The sequence below is a fragment of the Hyperolius riggenbachi genome, chromosome 3, assembly GCF_040937935.1.
Source record: "Hyperolius riggenbachi isolate aHypRig1 chromosome 3, aHypRig1.pri, whole genome shotgun sequence".
Classification (NCBI taxonomy): Eukaryota; Metazoa; Chordata; class Amphibia; order Anura; family Hyperoliidae; genus Hyperolius; species Hyperolius riggenbachi.
Window position 1 is genome coordinate 67,796,563 of NC_090648.1, and position 22,589 is coordinate 67,819,151.

Consider the following 22,589-nt stretch of genomic DNA (forward strand, 5'->3'; position numbering starts at 1 on the left):
TCCACCAGGAGAAAAGCGCGATATAAATGTTATTTGTCTTGTCAAATGATGCCGTGCGCTGCTGATTGTCTTCAGAGCCAGGCTCTCCTCCTAGGTCCCCCTCCTGCTACTGTGCGCTCTGCCGCTGCCCACTCCACCCTCCCTTCCCACAGAGAACCATAGCTGCAGCAAGAATGATAGCAGCAGATGGCAAACGCTCACTCACCTATCCATGATCCAAGCAATAGAGATCCCGTCATCTGAAACCCATCTGTATCTTCTACAGTGCAGCCGCTCGCTCTGAACTTCCTGATTCTCAGATCAGACATGAAGTAGGAAGTAGTAATAGTAGTAGTAACAGAGCGGCAGCACTCTAGAGGAGACAGATGGGCTCCGGATGACGGGACCTCTATTGCTTGGATCGCAATAGGTGAATGTGATTCATCTGGTGCTGTCATTCTCCCCCACTGCGGCTGCCTTCTCTGCTGGACTATCGTATTCACTGGGATGGAGGCTGCATGGTGGCTGTCTAGTTTGGGAGGAAATTGGTTGTTCGGTGGTGGGAGTGGTTATGTAATTCTGTCTGGGGAACGGCTTACGGTTTGGCGGTGTCCAGAGCTTTCTGCTATTGCCAGGCTGGAGATGCAGGGGGAAAGTGCTGCTGCTGTGATGACCCTCTTCACAGGGGTGCCCCAGCCCCTGAGTGCAAATGTCCCAGCCATTCATCTCTCACTCTGCATTTTGCCGCTGCTATTCCCTGCATTGTGCACCCACAGAGGAAAGCGTGCTGTTGCCCATAGCAACCAGTAGCTCGGCTGCCCGGTGTGTGCGACATATTGCTGTGCAGCTGCATCTTCTGATTCTATTACGACATGATGGGGGGGGGGGGGCCCAAATCAGTTGCTTTGCTTAGGGCCCCATTTAGCCTTAATCCGGCTCTGAGTCTATTACTTTGTCATGCGTTTTCAGACTTGGCTGGGAAATCCATTAAAAGAACAACGTCGGATGAAGAAAATAAGTCATCGCAGTTTTCTGGAGTGAATGGAGAGTACGTTTATTTACAGTAATTCCTGTTTCCATTTACATGTGATTAGTCACCAGTTATCTTATGTCCAACATGTCAACAACATGGCTGCTTCCTGTTTACTGAGCAGGATGGACACCGCATCGTCAGAGGATTCTGGAACTATGGAGAACCCATCAGACAGTGAGAGCACCGAGAGTGAATATCATGAGGCCAGCGAGCTACTGGCAGCCACCCCGACAGATGCCCAGCTACAACTGGGTGCCACCAGTCAGAAGAAAGAGACCACGCCTCAGACTTCACCAGAGACCACGCCTGTCAGCTCCTCCCCAACCAGTCCAACCCCCAGGTATCACCTATTGCTTAGTAACATAACCCGCCCACAGAGAGGAGATGGTCAACGCATATTTAGACTGGGAAGCATCCTTATAGTGAAACTAAACTCAGTAATTCCATTCTGCTCTAAAAGATTAGCCACAGCATGAGAACCTTTGTGGGGGAAAAAAATCTTCATTACAATTTACAGAAATCCTTAAAAAAATGAAGTTTTACTTGGTTGTTTGCTAAAGGCACTGAAAGGGTTAAGCCTCAGTATTTATGGGGAGAGCTGCCTTGGCAGAGATCGCCTGCAGTCTATTCACAGTTGTTGATAAGATCTAATTAGACATACTGACAGTTTTTATGCAGCCCAGTTGTCCTTCTTCCCCTTTCCACTGAACAGTTTCAACTCTCGGTTTTAGCCGAGTTGTTTGTAAAGTGCTTGTGCCCCCTACTGTTGCCCTAACAATCAATACATGATCATTAAGGGTGACAGTTAAGGTGCCCATACATGCGATGATGGACAGATTCGACCAAGAGACAGATCTCTCTTTGGTCAGTCTGTTGGCTACCCATACTCCTCAAGCCAATTTCCAATCGATTTTAGCATGAAATCTTTCGGGAATCCGTCTTGTGATGCTGCCTATTGTTTTATGTTCCCCCCTGCGTATTTATACTTTTTGCACTCTGTTATCACTGCTCACCCAATCGAGTACGTCAGCCCGAGATTTCCCAGCATGTCTGATTGATACATTCGACCAATTTTAGCCGAAATTGCTCAAATCGTCGATCGGGCATGCTCTTGGCGGACCCAAATTTTATCCGATTCGATAATAATTATCGAAGCGGATGGTTGATCGGCAACCAAGTGGACAGATGTAAGGGCACCATTACTGTGCAGGTGTTATGTGCCTTTAAAGTGAATCTTAAAGGAATACTTTATTTCTGAAAACCACTGCGCCTGCGTTGCCGTGTCCTCACTCCCGCTGATGTCACCACTCACCAGGAGCATACTGCGCAGGCCCAGTATGGTCTGAGCCTGCTCCTGGTGACATCAGCGGGAGTGAGGACACGGCAATGCAGTGGTTTTCAGACTTTAAAGTCTGAAATTCCAGAAGTGAACCGGAGGCGGGGCCGGAGCATCGGTGAGTGGCTGCGCGGGCACAGGATGTCTGCGGGGGACCATTAGAAGCCCCAGGTAAGTTTAACTAATTTTCCCCCGACCCCCCCTACAGCTGAAAGGGGAAAAAAGTGTTTCACTTACCTGGGGCTTCAACCAGCCCCCTGCAGCCGCCCTGTGCCCCCGCCGCGGCTAAGTTTAGTTTTCAGTGACTGTACAGTTGCCAGTCCGCTGCACCTGCGTGGCCCTGGCCGTGCGCATCCTCACTTGGGCTCACATCGCCTTCGCCGTCCCGCGCATGTGCAGTATGAGAAAATTTCCAGGGGGCTGGTAGAAGCCCCAAGACAAGGTACGCATAACACTTCTTTTATCTTTCAGTTAAGGTTCACTTTAAGGATACAGCTGCTGTAGAAGTCTGACAGTAATTTGGAATAGTAGGGTCACTTGGTGGACTGCTTGCTCCCTGGTGGTTGTTTTGGCCACTGTAATCACCTTGCTAATTGCCCTTAAATTACTGGCCGTCAGTATATAATCCTGCCCTGTTAATGTTCTGTATTTGCAGAGTGGAGCTGAGTAACGTGCTGATCTCTGGCTGTGTAGCTCTGCAGAAATCTATAGATGACCCCACAGCTCTCACAGAAGCTGAGAAGGTAAGAGAACCTGTCATCAGGAGCTGAGGCTGCAATGAGCATTGTGCCCTCCAATACTAGACTAACACCAGCAACACTGTACACATACTGATTACATTACAGACTTATTTCAAGAGACAGTTTAGGAACAATTGCTGTACAGGCACGCTGTCCGGCTATTGGCTCAGGTATCAATGAAATGCTAATGCTTGTACATGGATCAGCTGTCTTAAGCCTGGTACACACTTTCAATAATGATTGGCCAATTTTACCACCTCCATGTAGTATGAGGATCAACAGATATTGAATACTGTGCAGACTGTGTAGGTAAGCTCTCAAACTACATGAAGGCAGTAACATTGATCAGTGATTGGCCAATCATAATTGAAAGTGTGTACCAGGCCACAAATAACTAGGCTGCGTTCCTTTTTTTCTTTCTCTGCCTGAAAGAGTTAGATATCAGGTATGTAAGTGGCTGACTCAGTCCTGACTCAGACAGGAAGTGACTACAGTGTGACTAATAAGAAATTTCAACTATAAAACACTTTCCTACAAGAAAATGGCTTCTGAGAGGAGGAAAGAGATAAAAAGGGTTAATTGTTCATAGATTTTAGCTTTGGCATACTTCAATGAACATGTCATTGAGCAAAAACAATAAAACAGTTAAAACTTAAAAAAGTAGATTTAAACATAAAATAAAACTGTGAAATATCTTAAAAAGTCATTTTTAGGAGAAGGAAGATAGATACAATCGTTTGTTTCATTAGTTTCTTTTCGCCTCAGGTGTCCTTTAACCTCTTGAGGACCACAGTGCTAAACCCCCCTAAAGACCAGGCTGTGTTTTGTGTAATTGGCCACTGCAGCTTTAAGGCCAAGCTGCAGGGCTGTACAACACAGCACACAAGTGATTCCCCCCTTTTCTCCCCACCAACAGATCTCTCTGTTGATGGGGTCTGGACGCCCCCCCCCCCCCCCCCCCTTGTGTTTATTTATTTATTTTTATAAATATTTATGTTGTGATTTCTTGAATGTTTTTTTACTATTTCTCTTTTGTTTTATATATATATAATCCCCTCCCTCCCCCCAGCCTGCCAATCATGGCGATCGGCTGTCATAGGCTTCTGCCTATGAGAGCCGATCGCTCTCTAATGCCCTCTCTCTAATCTCTCTAATGCCCCAGGGGGACAGCCGTGTCACACAGCTGTCCCCAGTACAGTGCTGCTGCTGTTCGGAGAGCTGTACTGTGTAAATAGACGGCGATTACATCATCTAATAGTCTTCCGCTCGGAGACTGAAGGTGGGGTTTAGCTCCGCCCCTCAAGCAGGAGATGGGCGCAATCTCCTGCAGTAACTGGCCCCAGGGCCGCGGCCACTCCCATTAGCGTGGGGCGGTCGGCAGGTAGTTAAGCCAAGTACACACTTTCAGTTATGATTGGCCAATCACTGACCAATTTTACCACCTCCTTTTAGTATGAGGGTTTACCTGCACAGTCTGCTCATAAGGCGAGTACACACGCACTACTTGTGGCAGGAGGAGGAGGTTACTAGCCATAGATTTCAGAGGCAGAGGGGAGGAGGGGGGAGGACAGGGGACTGAATTTACACACAGGCAAGCTGATAGCATCACCAGCCCTCAGCCTGTGACAATGTGACAAACAGAACATGGCTGCCCTCATTGTATCACAGGACTAAATAATCATAAACTTTTGAAGCTGTTTGCAGATAGATATGCTGTGTAAACTTTAGACAAGATATATAGACAAGTTACTTGTTATAGTTAGTTTTTCATCTCGGATCCGCTTTAAAACTGGTCAATGATTGGCCAATCATAACTGAGTGTACCAAGCTTTATGTTATCCTGCTCTTCCCGCATTCCTGTTAAACAGCAGGATGTTGACTGAGGCTGCTGGGGAAGGAATGTACAGGCCTGAACTTAGAAGTTTAAAGGGAAACTGACGCAAGAAGAATATGGAGGCTGCCATATTTATTTCCTGTTAAACAATACCAGTTCCCAGGCAGCCTTGCCTATCTGGCTGCAGTCGTGTCTGAATCACACCAGAAACAAGAATGCAGCTAATCTGGTCAGGCCCGCCCGTTAAAAACCGGGTGCTAGGTCACAGCTGCTACCCCCCGCAATGCACGCACATACGCGTCCTGCTTGCTCGTTCCCCACCACTGTCTGAAATATATGCACACATGGAGCTGCTTGCTTGGCAGTTGGAAAAAGCTGTCATTTCCCACAATGCAATGAGAACCTCTGTGAACCACACAGAGCCAAAGGCATATCTAGAGGGGTGCAGGCATGGCTCATGCCATGGGTGCCGCAACAACATGGGCGCTATGGCTGTCCCCTCCTCTCTCGTGCTCCACCACAATACTGAGGGATGCCGCTTGTTACTTATAGTTGGGGTTATAGTTGAGTTAGCAATCTATACTGGGGCAGCTACTTATATGGAGGGGGGGGCGCTCATCTAAATACCTATGCTGGGAGGGGGGCACCTCTGGCTACCTATACTGGGGTGGACACAACTCTGGATATCCATACTGGTGGGAATTTCAGCGTTTGCCATAGGCGCCATAATACCCAGATACGCCCCTGCACACAGCAAACTGTCATATCCGGCCCTGTGTCTTAACTGCCCTGGCTGTGCACATGCTCAGTACAAAAAAGCCAGGGACACACAACCATTCAGTTGATGACGCAGGGACGCTTGCATTTTATTGTATAGGATTATTTGTCAATAAACTATATATACATACAGATATAATCTTAGCCTATCATAATGTTAGTGGGGGTGTTTATAGATAATGGCGGTTGGTGCAGTCTGTTGTTTTTTCTTGTCTGCCGGTAGTAAAGATGATTACCTGCAGGCTCAAGGTGGATCAAACAACATGAATGAATTACATGGCGAATATCAATTATTTCTTCATCTATTTTTAACTCCTCCCTTCGCAATGTATTGATTTATTCCCCCCCCACTACTATCTTTAGTAACGTTCCTCTTTTGAAGCCTTGTAAAAATTAGGTAAAACTATGTGTTGGGAGTGATAGTGCTCTGTACTGCTTCTCAGCCATTCTGGGTTATTTTAGGGTAACGGTGTGACTGCTTCTCCCCCCTTTAGGCAGCGGCGCACAACGCGGTCATGCAGGAGTGGATGAAGATCCTGCGGCAGAAGGAGGTAGAGCCGGCCATCATTCGCCATCATCTAAACGTCTTCCGCGCCATGTCACCACAGCTACTAGAAACCATTGTCAACATGGCGGATCCCAAGGGAAACACAGCTGTCCACTACGCCGTGTCCCAATCCAACTTCACTGTGGTCAGGCAGCTACTGGAGACAGGTGAGATGGGATGTGGGGGGAGGGGGAGGGAGTGTCATGCTGGTGTGGTATATATGGTGCCACGTGGTGATACAGACAGCATAGAGAAGCAGCCATAAGCGTCATGTGTGTCCCTCAGGGATATGCATCCCCAACACATTCAATACTTGAGGTTAACAGACATGTTCGCATTAACTGCTGTAAGGGAAAAAAGGAAATGTTAAGTAAACGTGTATATGAAATGAAGGCAACTGGAAAAAAGGGCGCACATACTGCTGGATTCCATAGTATAATATCTGTAATATTTACCACTATTTTACTATAGCTAAACTGAACCCTACTCTCACACAGAACCCCGCGTACGTACAAAAAGGGCGCCTGGACAAAAAGGGCGCGGGGTGTAAACTCTAAATAATAATTAATCATTAATAGGGTTTATAAATATAGTGTGCTATATTTCGTTTACAAATAATGTTTAACAAAATTATAAATCATTAAATAATGTTTATGAAATCGGAAATTGTGAAAACGTTAATCTTCCCTGTTTCAAAAGTTAAACTTATAATTACGTTTATAAAAAAACCAATAATATATGTTTAATTGTTATAATTGTATATTATTGTGAATAACAGTCATTTATGGTTTGTTCTTATAATAAAATCTGAAAATATTGTTTATAAAGATGATATAAATATAACTACGTTCGTAATAAGTGTTGTAATACATTAGTAATTATTACTAAAATTTTACTAAAACTATACCTAAGCCTACTCTTACACAGAACCCTACCTGTACCTATCCCTAACCCCTAGACTCCCCTGTTGGTGCCTAAACCTAAGACCCCCCTGTTGGTGCCTAAACCTAAGACCCCCCCTGTTGGTGCCTAAGTAACCCTCCCTGTACCTACCCCTAACCCCTAGACCCCCCTGTTGGTGCCTAAACCTAAGACCCCCCTGTTGGTGCCTAAACCTAAGACCCCCCTGTTGGTGCCTAAACCTAAGACCCCCCTGTTGGTGCCTAAACCTAAGACCCCCCTGTTGGTGCCTAAACCTAAGACCCCCCTGTTGGTGCCTAAACCTAAGACCCCCCTGTTGGTGCCTAAACCTAAGACCCCCCTGTTGGTGCCTAAGTAACCCTCCCTGTACCTACCCCTAACCCCTAGACCCCCCTCTTGGTGCCTAAACCTAAGACCCCCCTGTTAATGCCTAAACCTAAGACCCCCCTGTTGGTGCCTAAACCTAAGACCCCCCTGTTGGTGCCTAAACCTAAGACCCCCCTTTATTATGTGGATAATTATGTTTTACTAATTGTGGATTAAAAAAATATTTTGCAATTTACGTTACGTACTGATCGCTTTATTTTGTGAATAATAATGTTTTACAAACAGTAAGGGATAAAACTTTAAATAATGTTTTAATTATTTAAATAAGATAAATATGTTTAGTATTTTCATAAACGTTATTCGGCACGGGTGCATTTTATAAACGTAAATCACCACAAGTTCAGTTATAAATCATTAAACAGCTCCGGGCGCCGTTTGTAAACTTTATTTAGCTCCTGGCGCCGTTTATAAACTTTATTTAGCTCCGGCGCCCTTTTTTCCTACCCGGCGCCCATTAAACGCTATTTATTATGGGAGTGAATGGCGGCGCCCTTTTTGTCCACTAGCGGCATGCGCCCTTTTTTCCCAGCTCCCAGAACCCCCCCCTGGTGTGGTGCCTAACCCTAAGACCCCCCTCGGTGGTGCCTAACCTTAAGACCCTCCCCTGCTGGTGCCTAACCCTAAGACCCCCCTCGTGGTGCCTAACCTTAAGACCCTCCCCTGCCGGTGCCTAACCCTAAGACCCTCCCCTGCTGGTACTTTACCCTAAGACCCCTCCCTGGTGGTGCCTAACCCTAAGACGCCCCCCCACTGGTGGTGCCTAACCCTAAGACCCCCCACCCCCAGTGGTGCCTAACTCTAAGACCCTCCCCTAGTGGTGCCTAACCCTAAGACCACTCCCTAGTGGTGCCTAACCCTAAGACCCCCTCCGGTGGTGCCTAACCCTAAGATCCTCAATGGTGGTGCCTAACCCTAAGACCCTCCCCTGCTGGTACCTAACCCTAAGACCCCTCCCTGGTGGTGCCTAACCCTAAGACGCCCCCCACTGGTGGTGCCTAACCCTAAGACCCCTCCCTGGTGGTGCCTAACCCTAATGCTGCATACACGCGGTGCGTTCCCGCACTCGACGCGCCCGTTGATTCGCGTTGATTGTTAGGTTGATTTACATGTAAAGTATGCCAAATCGACCTAACGATCCATCAAAACGCGATTCGGACAAGTCGGAAATAATCGAGTCGACGCAAATCAAAGGGCGCATTGAGTGCGGGAACGCACCGTGTGTATCCAGCATAAGATGCCCCCCCACTGGTGGTGCCTAACCCTAAGACCCCCCCAGTGGTGCTTAACCCTAAGACCCTCCCCTGGTGGTGCCTAACCCTAAGACCCCCCCCTGGTGGTGCCTAACCCTAAGACCCTCAATGGTGGTGCCTAACCCTAAAATCAACCCCCCACCCTGTGGTGCCTAACCCTAAACCCCCCCCCCCCCCCATGCCTAACCCTAAGAACCCCTGCTGGTGCCTAAACCTAAGACCCCCCAGGTGGTGTCTAACCCTAACATCCCCCCCAGTACCTAATCCTACCCCCTCTCCTAACCCTCTTAACCCCCACCCTGTGCCCGGCTATGCAATGCTGCAATTTGCATTTCCACAAGTCCCCGGTGCCTGTGGATGTGGGAATGTTGAATGATTGCCGCTTATTGGGTGCCTCCTGGCGCCCAAAATTAGCATCTTATTGGCAAAGTAAAAGCTGCAATTTGCGGCAAAAAGGGTAAATTTCTGCGTCGTCAGGCGCCTGGTAGCGGCCACTGCCATGCACCCACATTTCCCTTTTCTGCCTCTAATCGCGGCTTTTATGGTGCCAATGTGCCCCTTTGTCCTGATTCGTAAGTAAACCTAATGTGGCCAACTTACCTGGGGCTTCTTCCAGCCACCTGTAGCCCTTCTGGTCTCTCGTAGACGTTCTGAGCTGCTCTGATAAGCAGCAGTCCCCTTCTGAATGCTGCATGTAAGGCCCTGGGCAGTGCACCTCCTCATCACTCTCCTGCGCATGGGAGCGTTCTGTGCATGCGCAATTTATAAACTTGTAGGGGAGGCATCAGGATCAGAATATCAGAAGCACTTTGGTGGTAGCAGTACTGTCATGATGTACTGGTAAAAAATAAAACAGGCAGGTATTTTATGTATTTATTTTATAATATATATATTGCCCACCCCCCACAAGGGTCAGTTCACTGTTCTGTAACTGAGCATGTGTTTAAATAGTGGATGTTCACTTCAGTAATGAACATTCCGTACAGATCACCTGGCAGAACTGAAGACGTCACCATTAGTGATACATTTGAGAATGTATGAATGGGAGAGGAAAGATTTTAGAATGAGAAAACACTGACTTAATAATCTATAAATGAACATTGTAAAAAAATAAGTAATTTTATTCATTGTTTTCACTACAGTCCCTCTTTACGCAGTGTACTGTGAAATGATTCCTCACTCAGAACTCTTATTATCAGGGTCAGGCTGAAGTATGAAGAGTGTTTTCCAGAATAGTGGAAAATGGACACATCATTTGCTGCCTGGAAAAGTTTACATCATTTGTCACTGAACTGGGCTTTCTGCCCGCAGCGTTGTCTCATGCATATTCTGCTGCATAATAGTGTGTGCTAAACAGACCCAGATAAAGGCCAAACAGGACCCCAGGCACAAGGACGTCACTGGAGCCTCCATCATATACTGATAGAAAGCGAGTTCTATGCCTGTCGCAATGGTCTTAAAGGGGAACTATAGCTAAATAAGCATTTTTTTTAATTTATAGAAATAAACAGACAAGTTAGTGTTGGAATTATAAAAAATAAAGAAATGATAAGGAACAAATATGCAGAGGCTTCTCATACCTCACCTAACCATTTGGCATCCCGCTGCTTGTGTAGTTAGCAACGGGAATGACAATCAGCTCAATCATTTGTGGGGGAGCGCTGGATCCCCCATTAGCATTCTCCGATGGGTGGGTCGGAGACTGCTCACGCACTCAGGCTTCCGAAGATTACCGAAGCCTCCTGCAGTGGAGAAAGTGACCAGTGACCCATCAGTCGGAGACTGCTAACGTGGTATCCAGAGCTAGAACGAGCGCACCCTGAGAGGTGTGGGAAGGCTCTAGGACCCAGAGACATCCCTCTCCTTCCTTAGGTGAGTATGTTTTTGTTTTTTTAATCACTTCAGACTCCCTTTAAGATTTCCCTTTTCATTATTTGCCTGTGTTGATTTTGTCACATTGTTGCTGTTGCTGTCGCCCTCTCCTGACTGACCTGTGCCTCCCCTCTGTCTTCCCTCAGGCTCATGTGACGTGAACAGACAGAATAAAGCTGGGTTCACTCCGCTCATGCTAACAGCGCTAGCTGCCTTCAATTCTAGTGAAGACATCGAGACCGTCACACAGATGCTGCGCCTGGGGGACGTCAACTGCAGGGCCAGCCAGGTACCTCACTCCCCTCTGTCACTTGTTCAAAGTGTTAGTGCACTTATATTTAAGTAATGTTAAAGAGACTCTGTACTGTAAAATTATTACAATAAAAAGCATACCATTCTATTCATTATATTTTCCTGGGCCCCTCTGTGCTGTTTCTGCCACTCCCTGCTGCAATCCTGGCTTGTAATTGCCATTTGTATGCAGTTTTTACAAACAAAAGACATAGCAAGTGATACACTGAGAGTATATCAGTGTGTGAGTCATACAGAGTGTGCAGGGGGCCTGGAGAGGGTGTGTATAGCGTCTATCCAATCACAAGCAGCACAGCATATTCCAGCCTGACTGCCTCAACCTGACAGAGCCAAAAGAGGAGAGAAGATTAGATTATATAACAGAGATAATACAGCCACTGTGCAAATAGGAAAGGCTGCAGTAAGACACAGCACATTAAAACAGCTATAGGAACATATAGGATAGAAGAAATAAGGCTCAACATTTTGTTAGAGTCTCTTTAAAGGACAACTGTAGTGAGAGGAAAATGGAGGCTGCCATATTCATTTCCTTTTAAGCAATACCAGTTTCCTGGCAGCCCTGCTGATCTATTTGGCTGCAGTAATAACACCAGAAACAAGCATGAAGCTAATCTTGTCAGATCTGACAATAATGTCAGAAACACCTGATCTGCTGCATGCTTGTTCAGGGGCTATGGCTAAATGTATTAGAGGCAGATGATCAGCAGGACAGCCAGGCAACTGGTATAACTTAAAAGAAAAGAAAACTGGCAGCCTCCATATCCCTCTCTCTTCAGGTGTCCTTTGAAGACAAAAGCGATGTTTGGCAGAAGCTACTTGACAATGTTTGCAAAGCAGGAGCAGTGAAAAAAAGCTTCTGAAAGTCAGTTTACATGCACTCTATTACGCAGTGTTTTCAGTACCACAAATGCTAATTATAGCAATATATCAAAGTGAAAATAGTATGATAATGCAGTAACTGCTGCTTTTACTGCATCTGACCACTAGAGGGCAGCCATGTAACTGTAATGGAATGTGATACTGAAATGTAATGTCCTATTGCTACCTTCAAGGTGGTGTACTTAGCTCCCTATTTTAGAGGTAGTGATGATCATATCTGAGAGAACTCCTGTGATCAGTTCGGTCAGGTGATAGACATGCAAGTCTCTGACTTGCTAGTCATGATCCTGATGACAGCAAATCAGAGCTTTGCAAATCTATCAGCTGATTAAACAAATCACATGCTTCTCCATGACTTCTCCTAGGCATGACCATCACTGTTCAAAGGTTGGATAAAAATGATTTTAATACAGTAAAGCAATAACAGCTCATTTTCAGTAGTACAATGGCAAATACTGTTTGATAAATGGGGCCTTTATCTACTGTATGTATTAGGTATCTTTATCTATGGATGAGGATCCATTTCAAACTCTTAACCTTAGCCTACAAAGTTTTACACAATCTCTCTCCCCTGTGCACCAGTACTCACTAGTTTCCAAATACCAAACCAACCGCAATCTTAGATCTGAGCTACTTTTGTCCTCTAGAATTACCCTCCCGCATTCAATTATACATGATTTCTCACGTGCTTCACCCACTCCTCTGGAATCCCCTGCCACAACACCTTTGTCACTCTACAACCTTTGAGATCTTTAACCTCCTTGGCGGTAACCCCGTGTGTGACACGGGGTAAGCCGCCGGAGGGTGCCGCTCAGGCCCTGCTGGGCCGATTTACATAATTTTTTTTTTTCAAACACGCAGCTAGCACTTTGCTAGCTGCATGTTTGCTCTGATCGCCGTTGCCCGCCGCCGATGCGCCGATACCCGCCGCGGAAACAGGCCTCCCCCCCGCATACCCCATGCGCAGCCTGGCCAATCGCCGCCAGGCTGCGCTATGGGGTGGATCTGGACTCCCTGTGACGTCACGACGTCCGTGACGTCGATGACGTCACTCCATTGTTCAGAACAGGATTTCCTTATGGGCAAGCGGCGCCGGCAGCGATCGGAGGGGACGGGCGGACGCCGCGGGGAAGGGCGAAGCATGTAGCTAGCGCTAGGCTAGCTACATGCTAAAAAAAAAATGGCGAAAAAACTCCTCCCGCGGCTGCGCAGCCGCGGGTATTATACCGCCAGGGGGGTTCAACGCTCACTCAAAACTCACTTTTTCCGACAAGCATACACTTAAACTTAGGCCCATTCCCCTTCGACCTCTGGCCAAGTTGCACCCCATACTAGATAACCTAAAAACACACTGCCTCTAGGTATCCATATTGTATACTAACACCCCCCCCCCCCCCCCCGCCCCCTTATCCCTTTAAATTGTAAGCTCACAAGGGCAGGGCTTTCTCACCCTTTTGTGTCTTGGAATGTTTTACACATTGTATTCATCGTTTTACGTTTGTCACTGTCAATATCCAATTCTGAATTTCATACCAGTGTCTACATTTGGTGTCCACCACTGTCTTTATCTCTGTGAACACCGTTTTTTTTCTTACTCTGCACAGCACCACGGAATATGTTGGTGCTTTATAAATCAATAATAATAATCTATGTATAAAAATGTGGTTGTCACCAATGTACATACAGCTAATCCTATTAGCATATTAGCCAATACTAAACTCTATTATTATTATTATTATTATTATTATTAATCCTCCCTTTCCTTCTATCTCAGGCCGGGCAGACGGCTCTTATGCTGGCCGTCAGTCACGGACGTCTAGATGTGGTGCGCGCTCTGCTGCAGTGCGGGGCAGATGTCAATGTACAGGACCACGATGGATCCACAGCGCTCATGTGCGCCTGTGAACACGGCCATACAGATATCGTCAGCCTGCTACTGGCAGAACCAAATTGTGACGTGTCTCTCACTGATAATGTACGTCTCTGTGCTGCATGGGATTGCTCCTCCAAAGAGTCTGCTCTGTGTATAATGTATGAACTGTACTGTAGTGGTTGGCACTACCAGTCATGATGAGCTCATCAGCACCCACCCCTGCAGTACTGTAAAGACTTTCAGCCAATAGGCTTACTTCGAATGTCACGCACTGTGAACAATGTGAAACCCCTATAAACACACAACTGGCAGTGCCGGCCACTTCCTACAGTTTATGCCCAGTGACTTTCTGGATCTCAGTACGCCATGCCGGCATAGTGCGGGTAGTAAACTCTGAATGCTTCTGGAGTTGTCCCTAACGCCCTACCATTAAAGGAAATCTAAGTGTAAAAAAAAAGAAATCCGTTTAGCTAACTGGGGCTTTTTGCAGCCCCCTTGAGTCATCCTGTGCCCGAGCCATTCTTCTGAGACCATCTGGGCCAGCAGCGGTGACTCAAAGCTGGCCGGCCACACACCTCCTTAACGTGCTTCCAATGCCGGAAGCATTCTGTGCATGCGCAGTACATGGCAATCACTACTGCGCAGAGCACTTCCGGCAGCGGGAGCACGATCTGGGTGCACACGACTCGGGGCCACGCATGTGCAGTAGCCACTGACTGGTGGCGATCAGCCAGCTTTGGGGGGGTCTCCGCTGCTGGCCAGAGGGACTCGGAAGGACAGCGCAGGCACTGGTTGAGTCCAGGGGGTTGCAAGAAATCCTAGGTAAGTTCAACTGAATTTTATTTTACACTTTAGTAACCCTTTAAGCCGACCATTCTACGTTCTATGTGATAGTCTGTGTATAATGGAAAGCTAGCCATGCATCTCAATAATAGTCTAATATTGAAAGCTGATTGTTATTTCCTTGATCAAAGATTGTTTGGATAGTGTTTGATTCCTTGGGGTGCATTTACACATCTAATTTTGATTGGCCAATGATTGGCGAATCTTACCACTTGGATGGAGTATGCCTAACTAACTATGAAACTATATGCCATAGGGGAGTTGTGTACTACAGATATATCACAAGGACCACCCCTGAGGAGTCTGCTCTGTGTATAGTGTCCTAGGGGAGGTATATAATACAAATATATCACAGAGACTACCCTGGAGGATTCTGCTCTGTATATAATGCCATAGGGGATATGTATAATATAGACATATGATAAGGACCACCCCAGAGGAGTCTGCTCTGTTTATAAAGTCATAGGGGAGATGTCTGAAACAGAGATATCACAAGGGCCACCCCAGAGGAGTTTGCTCTCTGTAAAATGTCATGGAAGAGATGTATAATATAGAGATGACAAGGACCGCCCCAGAGGAGTCTGCTCTGTTTATAATGTCATAGTGGAGATGTATAATACAGTGATATAGCAAGGACCACCCCAGAGGGTTCTGCTCTGTATATAAATGTTACAGGAGATGCATATTACAGAGATATGGCAATGATTATTTCAGACAGATGTGTTTTGTGTATAATGTAATACAAAAACAATATAATTACTTAAACAATGAACTTTTTTTCTCTTTATGACAGGACGGGAGCACAGCTCTGTCTATTGCGCTGGAAGCTGGGCAGAATGATATAGCAATGCTTCTACATGCTCATATTGCCAAAACATCTAGTTCAGTAAGTAATATTCCTTTTTACCAGGTTGATGCAGACAGGAGGGAGGAGCTGTTTGACATGGGGCCTGTCCCTCCCACCATAGGGTGACACAGACAGGAGGAGCTAGGTGACATGGAGTCTGTCCCTCCCACCACAGGGCGACACAGACAGGATGAGCTATATGACATGGAGCCTGTCCCTCCCACCTTAGGGCGACACAGACAGGATGAGCTATATGACATGGAGTCTGTCCCTCCCGCCACAGGGTGACACAGACAGGAGGAGCTATGTGACATGGAGTCTGTCCCTCCCACCACAGGGTGACACAAACAGGAGGAGCTGTGTGACATGGGTCTGTCCCTCCCACCACAGTGTGACACAGACAGGATGAGCTATATGACATGGAGCCTGTCCCTCCCACCTTAGGGCGACACAGACAGGATGAGCTATATGACATGGAGTCTGTCCCTCCCGCCACAGGGTGACACAGACAGGAGGAGCTATGTGACATGGAGTCTGCCCCTCCCAGCACAGGGTGACACATGCAGGAGGAGCTATGTGACATGGAGTCTGTCCCTCCCACCATAGGGTGACACAAACAGGAGGAGATTTGTGACATGGAGTCTATCCCTCCCACCACAGAGTGACACAGACAGGAGGAGCTATGTGACATGGAGTCTGTCCCTCCCACCTTAGGGCGACACAGACAGGATGAGCTATATGACATGGAGTCTGTCCCTCCCGCCACAGGGTGACACAGACAGGAGGAGCTATGTGACATGGAGTCTGCCCCTCCCAGCACAGGGTGACACATGCAGGAGGAGCTATGTGACATGGAGTCTGTCCCTCCCACCATAGGGTGACACAAACAGGAGGAGATATGTGACATGGAGTCTATCCCTCCCACCACAGAGTGACACAGACAGGAGGAGCTATGTGACATGGAGTCTGTCCCTCCCACCACAGGGTGACACAGACAGGAGGAGCTATGTGACAGGGAGTCTGTTTCTCCCACCACAGGATGACACAGACAGGAGGAGCCATGTTACATGGAGTCTGCCCCTCCCACCACAGGTTGACACAGACAGGAGGAGCTATGTGACATGGAGCCTGTCCCTCCCACCACAGGGTGACACAAACAGGAGGAGCTATGTGACATGGGGTCTGTCCCTCCCACCACAGGGCGACACAGACAGGAGGAGCTATGTGACATGGGGTCTGTCCCTCCCACCACAGGGTGACACAGACAGGAGGAGCTATGTGACATGGAACCTGTCCTTCCCACCACAGGGTGACACAGACAGGAGGAGCTATGTGACATGGAGCCTGCCCCTCCCACCACAGGGTGACACAGACTGGAGGAGCTATGTGATATGGAGTCTGTCCCTCCCACCACAGGGCGACACAGACAGGAGGAGCTGTGTGACTTGGAGTCTGCCCCTCCCACCACAGGGTGACACAGACAGGAGGAGCTAGGTGACATGGAGTCTGCCCCTCCCACTACAGGGCGACACAGACAGGAGGAGCTATGAGACATGGGTCTGTCCCTCCCACCACTGGGTGACACAGACAGGAGGAGCTATGTGACATGGAACCTGTCCCTCCCACCACAGGGTGACACAGACAGGAGGAGCTATGTGACATGGAGCCTGCCCCTCCCACCACAGGGTGACACAGACTGGAGGAGCTATGTGATATGGAGTCTGTCCCTCCCACCACAGGGCGACACAGACAGGAGGAGCTGTGTGACTTGGAGTCTGCCCCTCCCACCACAGGGTGACACAGATAGGAGGAGCTAGGTGACATGGAGTCTGCCCCTCCCACTACAGGGCGACACAGAAAGGAGGAGCTATGAGACATGGGTCTGTCCCTCCCACCACTGGGTGACACAGACAGGAGCTATGTGACATGGAGCCTGTCCCACCCACCACAGGGTGACACAGACAGGATGAGCTTTGCCCCTCCCACCACAGGGTGACGCAGACAGGAGGAGCTATGTGACATGGGTTCTGTCCCTCCCACCACAGTGTGACACAGACAAGAGGAGCTGTGTGACATGAAGTCTGCCCTTCCCACCACAGGGTCACACAGACCAGAGGAGCTACCTGACATGAAGTCTGGCCTTCCTACAAAAGGGGTGACTCAGACAGAAGAAGATAGAACATGGAGCCTGCTCCTCCCATACAAAAGACAGAAGGGAGGAGATATGACGTCAGGGGAGGACTGGCCAGGGGGGAAGGGGGGAGATTTCCCCCCAGGCTGCCTCTCATTTAAGGATTTAGGGCGGGCACTGTGCCTGGCGAATTCAGGTCTTTGTATAAGGCAATGTGAAACACTAGGCTGAATGAAGGAAATAAACGCCCAATTACAGAGCAATTGCAGGACGGGCAAGCTAGTAAATATACACAGCATGCTACAGAGCAGAGGCTTGCCTGCAGGGTCCGTGGGAAAAAATCTGTCTGGTCTCTCACCATTGTTAACTGCATGTGCACAGCTACATAAGATATTGTCTAGGCCGAAAAGTTTTCGACAGTCCCTAGACTCCAGAAGGGCTGCTTGCAGGACTTGTGTAAGAGATAGAAACCCCGACTGTTGTAACTCAAAATGTATTATGTGCCCCTCCGGTGCCAGTGCATTTATACTTTACCTGTCACGCTGTCCCTCGAGTGTCCTTGCTGTATTTCCCACGTGACTATCGGTATATAGCACGTGGGGCACGTGTGTGATGTCATTTAGGCTGGGGCTGCCGTGAAAACGGGCCTCTAGATTGTGTTTTCCCCCCAGGCCAAGAGGTCCCAGTCCTCCCCTGTATGACGTGGGGTCAGTCCGTCCCATCACAGGGTGACACATGCAGGAGGCTTTATGTGACATGGAGTCTGCCCCTCCCACCACAGGGTGACACAGACAGGAGGAGCTATATGACACGGAGTCTGCCCCTCCCACCACAGGGTGACACAGACAGGAGGCGCTATGTGACATGAAGTCTGTACATTCTACCACAGGTTGACACAAACAGGAGCAGCTATGTGACATAAAGTCTACAGACAGTACAGAGGAGACATGACACTGGTTCTGTAGCGTGACACAGACCAAGGAGTGGCATGCAGTCAGTTTATAGATGAACATATTATAATGTTATTTAATGTCACTTTATTTTCTGAATGTTGGTCCCCTGCGACAGGTACTGATAACATTTTATTTTATGCTTATTTTCTTCCAGGGTGACAAGAAGAGTGCAGAGCCCCCGAGAGCAGACCCAACAGATGAATCCCAGTAAGAGGAGGATTTTGGGTTAGATGTCACCACCCATCCCCCTTATCCCTTGTCCATCCAATCAATGGCGGAGGTGGATGGCGACTTCCATATGCCGTCCAAAGCCTACAGGCTGGCCCCTGAGACACTGCACTGCAAGAACCACTATGCACCCAGCTTCAGCACCATGGAGAGGAGAAAGCCAGGAAGGGGGAGAGGTGGGATGTCACAGGAAGTGGGCACCGAGGAACAGGACTGTCTGGAAGTAGAGGAGCCAGGGAGGGGGACAGGTGGGATGTCATGGGAGGTGGACACAGAGGGACAGGACAGGAAGTAGAGGAGCCAGGGAGGGGGAGAGGTGGGATGTCACAGGAAGTGGGCACCGAGGGACAGGACAGGAAGTAGAGGAGCCAGGGAGGGGGACAGGTGGGATGTCACAGGAAGTGGGCACAGAGGGACAGGACAGGACAGGAAGTAGAGGAGCCAGGGAGGGGGAGAAGTGGGCCGGGATGTCACGGGAGGTGGGCACCAAGGGACAGGACAGAAAGTCGAAGGTTTCGAAAAGTGACAGAGGTTTATGAATGACTCGAGAACAGGGTTGCTCCATTTTTAATTCTGAAAACAGAAAAGAGCTGTTGTCTGTGTTGGCGAATCCGATTTTGGCTACTGTTTTTGCTGCAAGCTAGCAAATAAAACCACTGGGTATTGTATGCAGGGTCTACGTTCCATGCTCTTTTATGGGGCATGCCAAAGGGCGGAACTCCAGCTTAAACATATTTTGATGTAGTTTTGGACAGTGGGCGGGGTTCAAACCACTGACTTTTTTTATTGCTAACTGTGGCACTTCCTGCTGTGTTGTCACTGGCAGTTGCAAGTGATGGTGGCCATACACTCATCGATTTTCTCATTCAATTCCTTTGCAGTTTTGTTATATCTGCTGGGAACTGATTCCCCAAAATGTCAGATCGATAGATTCTTAGTCAAAATTTAGTTGAAAGTATCAATTGGACAGGATGGAAAAGTTAAAACAATTGGGGGTGGGGCAAGAGCATTGGCAGATTGATGGCCTGTAGCTTTGCACTGTATTGAACACTGCAACTCTGCAGTTTGATCAATTTTCAATAGATTCCCTACCGGAATCAGTTGGAAATTGATGTGCAGTGTGTGGTAGGAATTGATTCCTTCTGAATTGATTATTTTCTCAAAAACCCAACCAGGGCCGGTTCAAGTAACAATTGGGCCCTAGGGCAAAATTAGCCTGGGGGCCCCCCAACAGACACCCACCGAACCAAAAAGCATCATTAGAGGCCCTTTGTTGCAGCCAAATTTCCCTCCTGGGCCCCTGAGCTGGCTGCTGACCCTCCCCCAATCACCCCCCAACTTAACAGACTCTGCAGAGTCCCTGGGGAGCAACAGTTAAGATGGGGGAGGGACAACTTGGGGGCCCCTACAGGCTCTGGGGCCCTGGGGCAATTGCCCATTTAATCCTATGGTAGCTCCGGCCCTAAACCCAACAATAACACCCTCACAAAGGTTTTACCCCTCTTCCTTGTGCTTTCCACTACTAAATTAAACATTTTGGTTTCAAATTTAACAATGTATCTGAAATAAGAATTTGGTGAATATGAGTTTTCCAGTTTAAAGATATTTTGAAGTGAGAGGGGTATAGAGGCTGCCATATTGATTTCCTTTTAAACAAGACTTGTAGTCCTACTGCACTCGTTGGCATCAATAGTGTCTGACTCACACACCTGAAACAAGCATGCGGCAAATTCAGTCACACTTAAGTCAGTGTACCTGATTTGCATGCTTGTTCAGGGGCTGTGGCTACAAGTATTAGAGGCAGAGGATCAGCAGGACAACCAGGCAATGTGCATTGTTTAAAAGAATGTAAATATGTCAGCCTATTGTAGATAAAGAGGAATGGTGCACCAGACCTGCTATATGGCCCACCAGGGCTGTGGAGTCGGTAGAAAAATCTTCCGACTCCAACTCCGACTCCGACTCCTCAGTTTCTGAAACCACAACTCCGACTCCAACTCCTACTCCGGGTGCCCACAATTGCCCCGACTCCAACTCCTCGACTCCGACTCCACAGCCCTGTGGCCCACCGGAGTGCTCTAAGCCCAATCAAAGTTGCACAGTTCAAACAACAGAAAAAGCAGCTGGGCACATCCACTTAAAACGCCAACAATGTACTGAAACATACTAAAACAATGATGATACAGACCACTGGTTGGAGAGAGGGATACAGCGCGCTCAAAGTTCGACAGCTGTTTTGCACCCACATACGGGGTGCTTCACAAGGTCCTGATGAAGCACCCCGTATGTGCGAGCGAAACAGCTGTCGACCTTTGAGCATGCTGTAACCCTCTCTCCAACCAGTGGTCTGTATCATCATTGTTTTAGTATGCTTCAGTACATTTTTGGCGTTTTAACAGGATGTGCCCAACTACTTTTTCTGTTTTTTAAATATGTCAGCCTCCATATCCCTCTCACTTCAGGTGTTCCTTAAGGGGGTAATGTATCAAAGGTATTGGCTTCAGTTTTCTATTAGATTAACAGCGTCTTCAGTCTTCCTTCAGCGTAAAGTCAGGGTAGCTGGGACATCAGAAAGGCCGATCTCAAATTGAATGCAAATTGATGGCAAAAAAAGCTAAAGACTGACACAGGTACAGTGGTTTGACCTAATGTTGTTTTTATTTTTTAATAATTACTGATTATTAATTATCTAAGTAGGCCCAGGTTTTATCTAAAGAGATCATCTACAGACAACAAGGAAACCAGAGGGTGTTGCAGGTTATCGGAGGCAGGGAGACGCAGACAAGTTATTGCACCAGTCTGTCATATTGACAGATATGCTATTGCAGGGTGGTTGCTGATTGGATAGTTGTGGTTTAGGGGACCAGCTGGGGAAAGTAAAATGTGAACATTTCGGAAGATTTAAAGGAGAATTCCATGAAATGTCATCGGGGGCTAAATGGGAGTAACATTTGTTCTGTATTCACATCAATATGTATAGTTTAGTGATCAACAGAAGCAATACTTCTGAATGGGGTCAGACTAAAATCATTCTGGATAAACAGAGAGCAAAACTATTCAGAGACAGAAAAAATACAAGTTTAAAGCATAACCAAAACCAGAAAAAAATTATAATAATGGAAATTCTAACAGTGTAAAACAGCAAAGTGGTAAACAGAATAACTATTTCATTGACCAATTATGCTTTACAAACACCATTACAGTTTACTTCCTCTTGCTGCTTGTGGGCGGGGCAAATCAGTAGTGACCATGTGACTTCCTAAGTAGGAAGAACAGTAGATGCAAGAGTAAGCTTCCCAGCATTCCTACATTACAGTAGAAACTATGTGTCCTCTATGAGTATGTGGACTTGTAGTTCACAGGAGGCAGCTGGCAAACAATTATGAGATTGCATTCTGTTCACAGGAAGAACTCAGGCTGTAGAGTTATGGTTAGGTGCACAGCTGCAGGGGAGCACAGAGACACAAAGGAGTTATGAGCTTAAAGGACAACTGACCCAGATCACACTTTATAAAATAAGCACAGAGGTACAGTATGCTTGTAAGAAAGGTACATACCTCCATTCGGCTTCCCCCCTTCCCAGGGCCGGATTTGTACTTTTTATTACCCAAGGCCAACTATACTGTCTGTATGGTTGTTATCTCTGTGTGCCCCAAGGAGAATTCTACTTACTTTCCTTCATTGGATGTCACAGACAATAACTATTTTAGTAATATTCGTATAGATCATAAGTTATGTTTTGAACTTTTATGTTATGTTTGCTATCTCGTTAAGGATGGACCCATTGTGTCACCATGAGAGTTAGGCTGATGTGTACCTGCAGGATAGAGCTTACAGGTCTTGCAGG

General features: G+C 47.4%; 1 protein-coding gene across 2 annotated transcripts in view; it reads left to right on the top strand.

The window, feature by feature from the left end:
- KANK2 (KN motif and ankyrin repeat domains 2) overlaps positions 1 to 20,894 on the top strand; it is a 139,765-nt gene extending 118,871 nt beyond the window's left edge. For both annotated transcript variants that reach the window (XM_068274320.1, XM_068274318.1), the window contains exons 7-14: positions 949 to 1,027; positions 1,134 to 1,352; positions 3,004 to 3,091; positions 6,194 to 6,413; positions 10,823 to 10,965; positions 13,642 to 13,842; positions 15,377 to 15,469; positions 18,669 to 20,894. In XM_068274320.1, coding sequence (XP_068130421.1) covers positions 949 to 1,027; positions 1,134 to 1,352; positions 3,004 to 3,091; positions 6,194 to 6,413; positions 10,823 to 10,965; positions 13,642 to 13,842; positions 15,377 to 15,469; positions 18,669 to 18,725 — 1,100 coding nt within the window. In that variant the 3' untranslated portion in view covers positions 18,726 to 20,894. The remainder of the gene's footprint in view (positions 1 to 948; positions 1,028 to 1,133; positions 1,353 to 3,003; positions 3,092 to 6,193; positions 6,414 to 10,822; positions 10,966 to 13,641; positions 13,843 to 15,376; positions 15,470 to 18,668) is intronic.
- Positions 20,895 to 22,589: the final 1,695 nt, after the last annotated feature.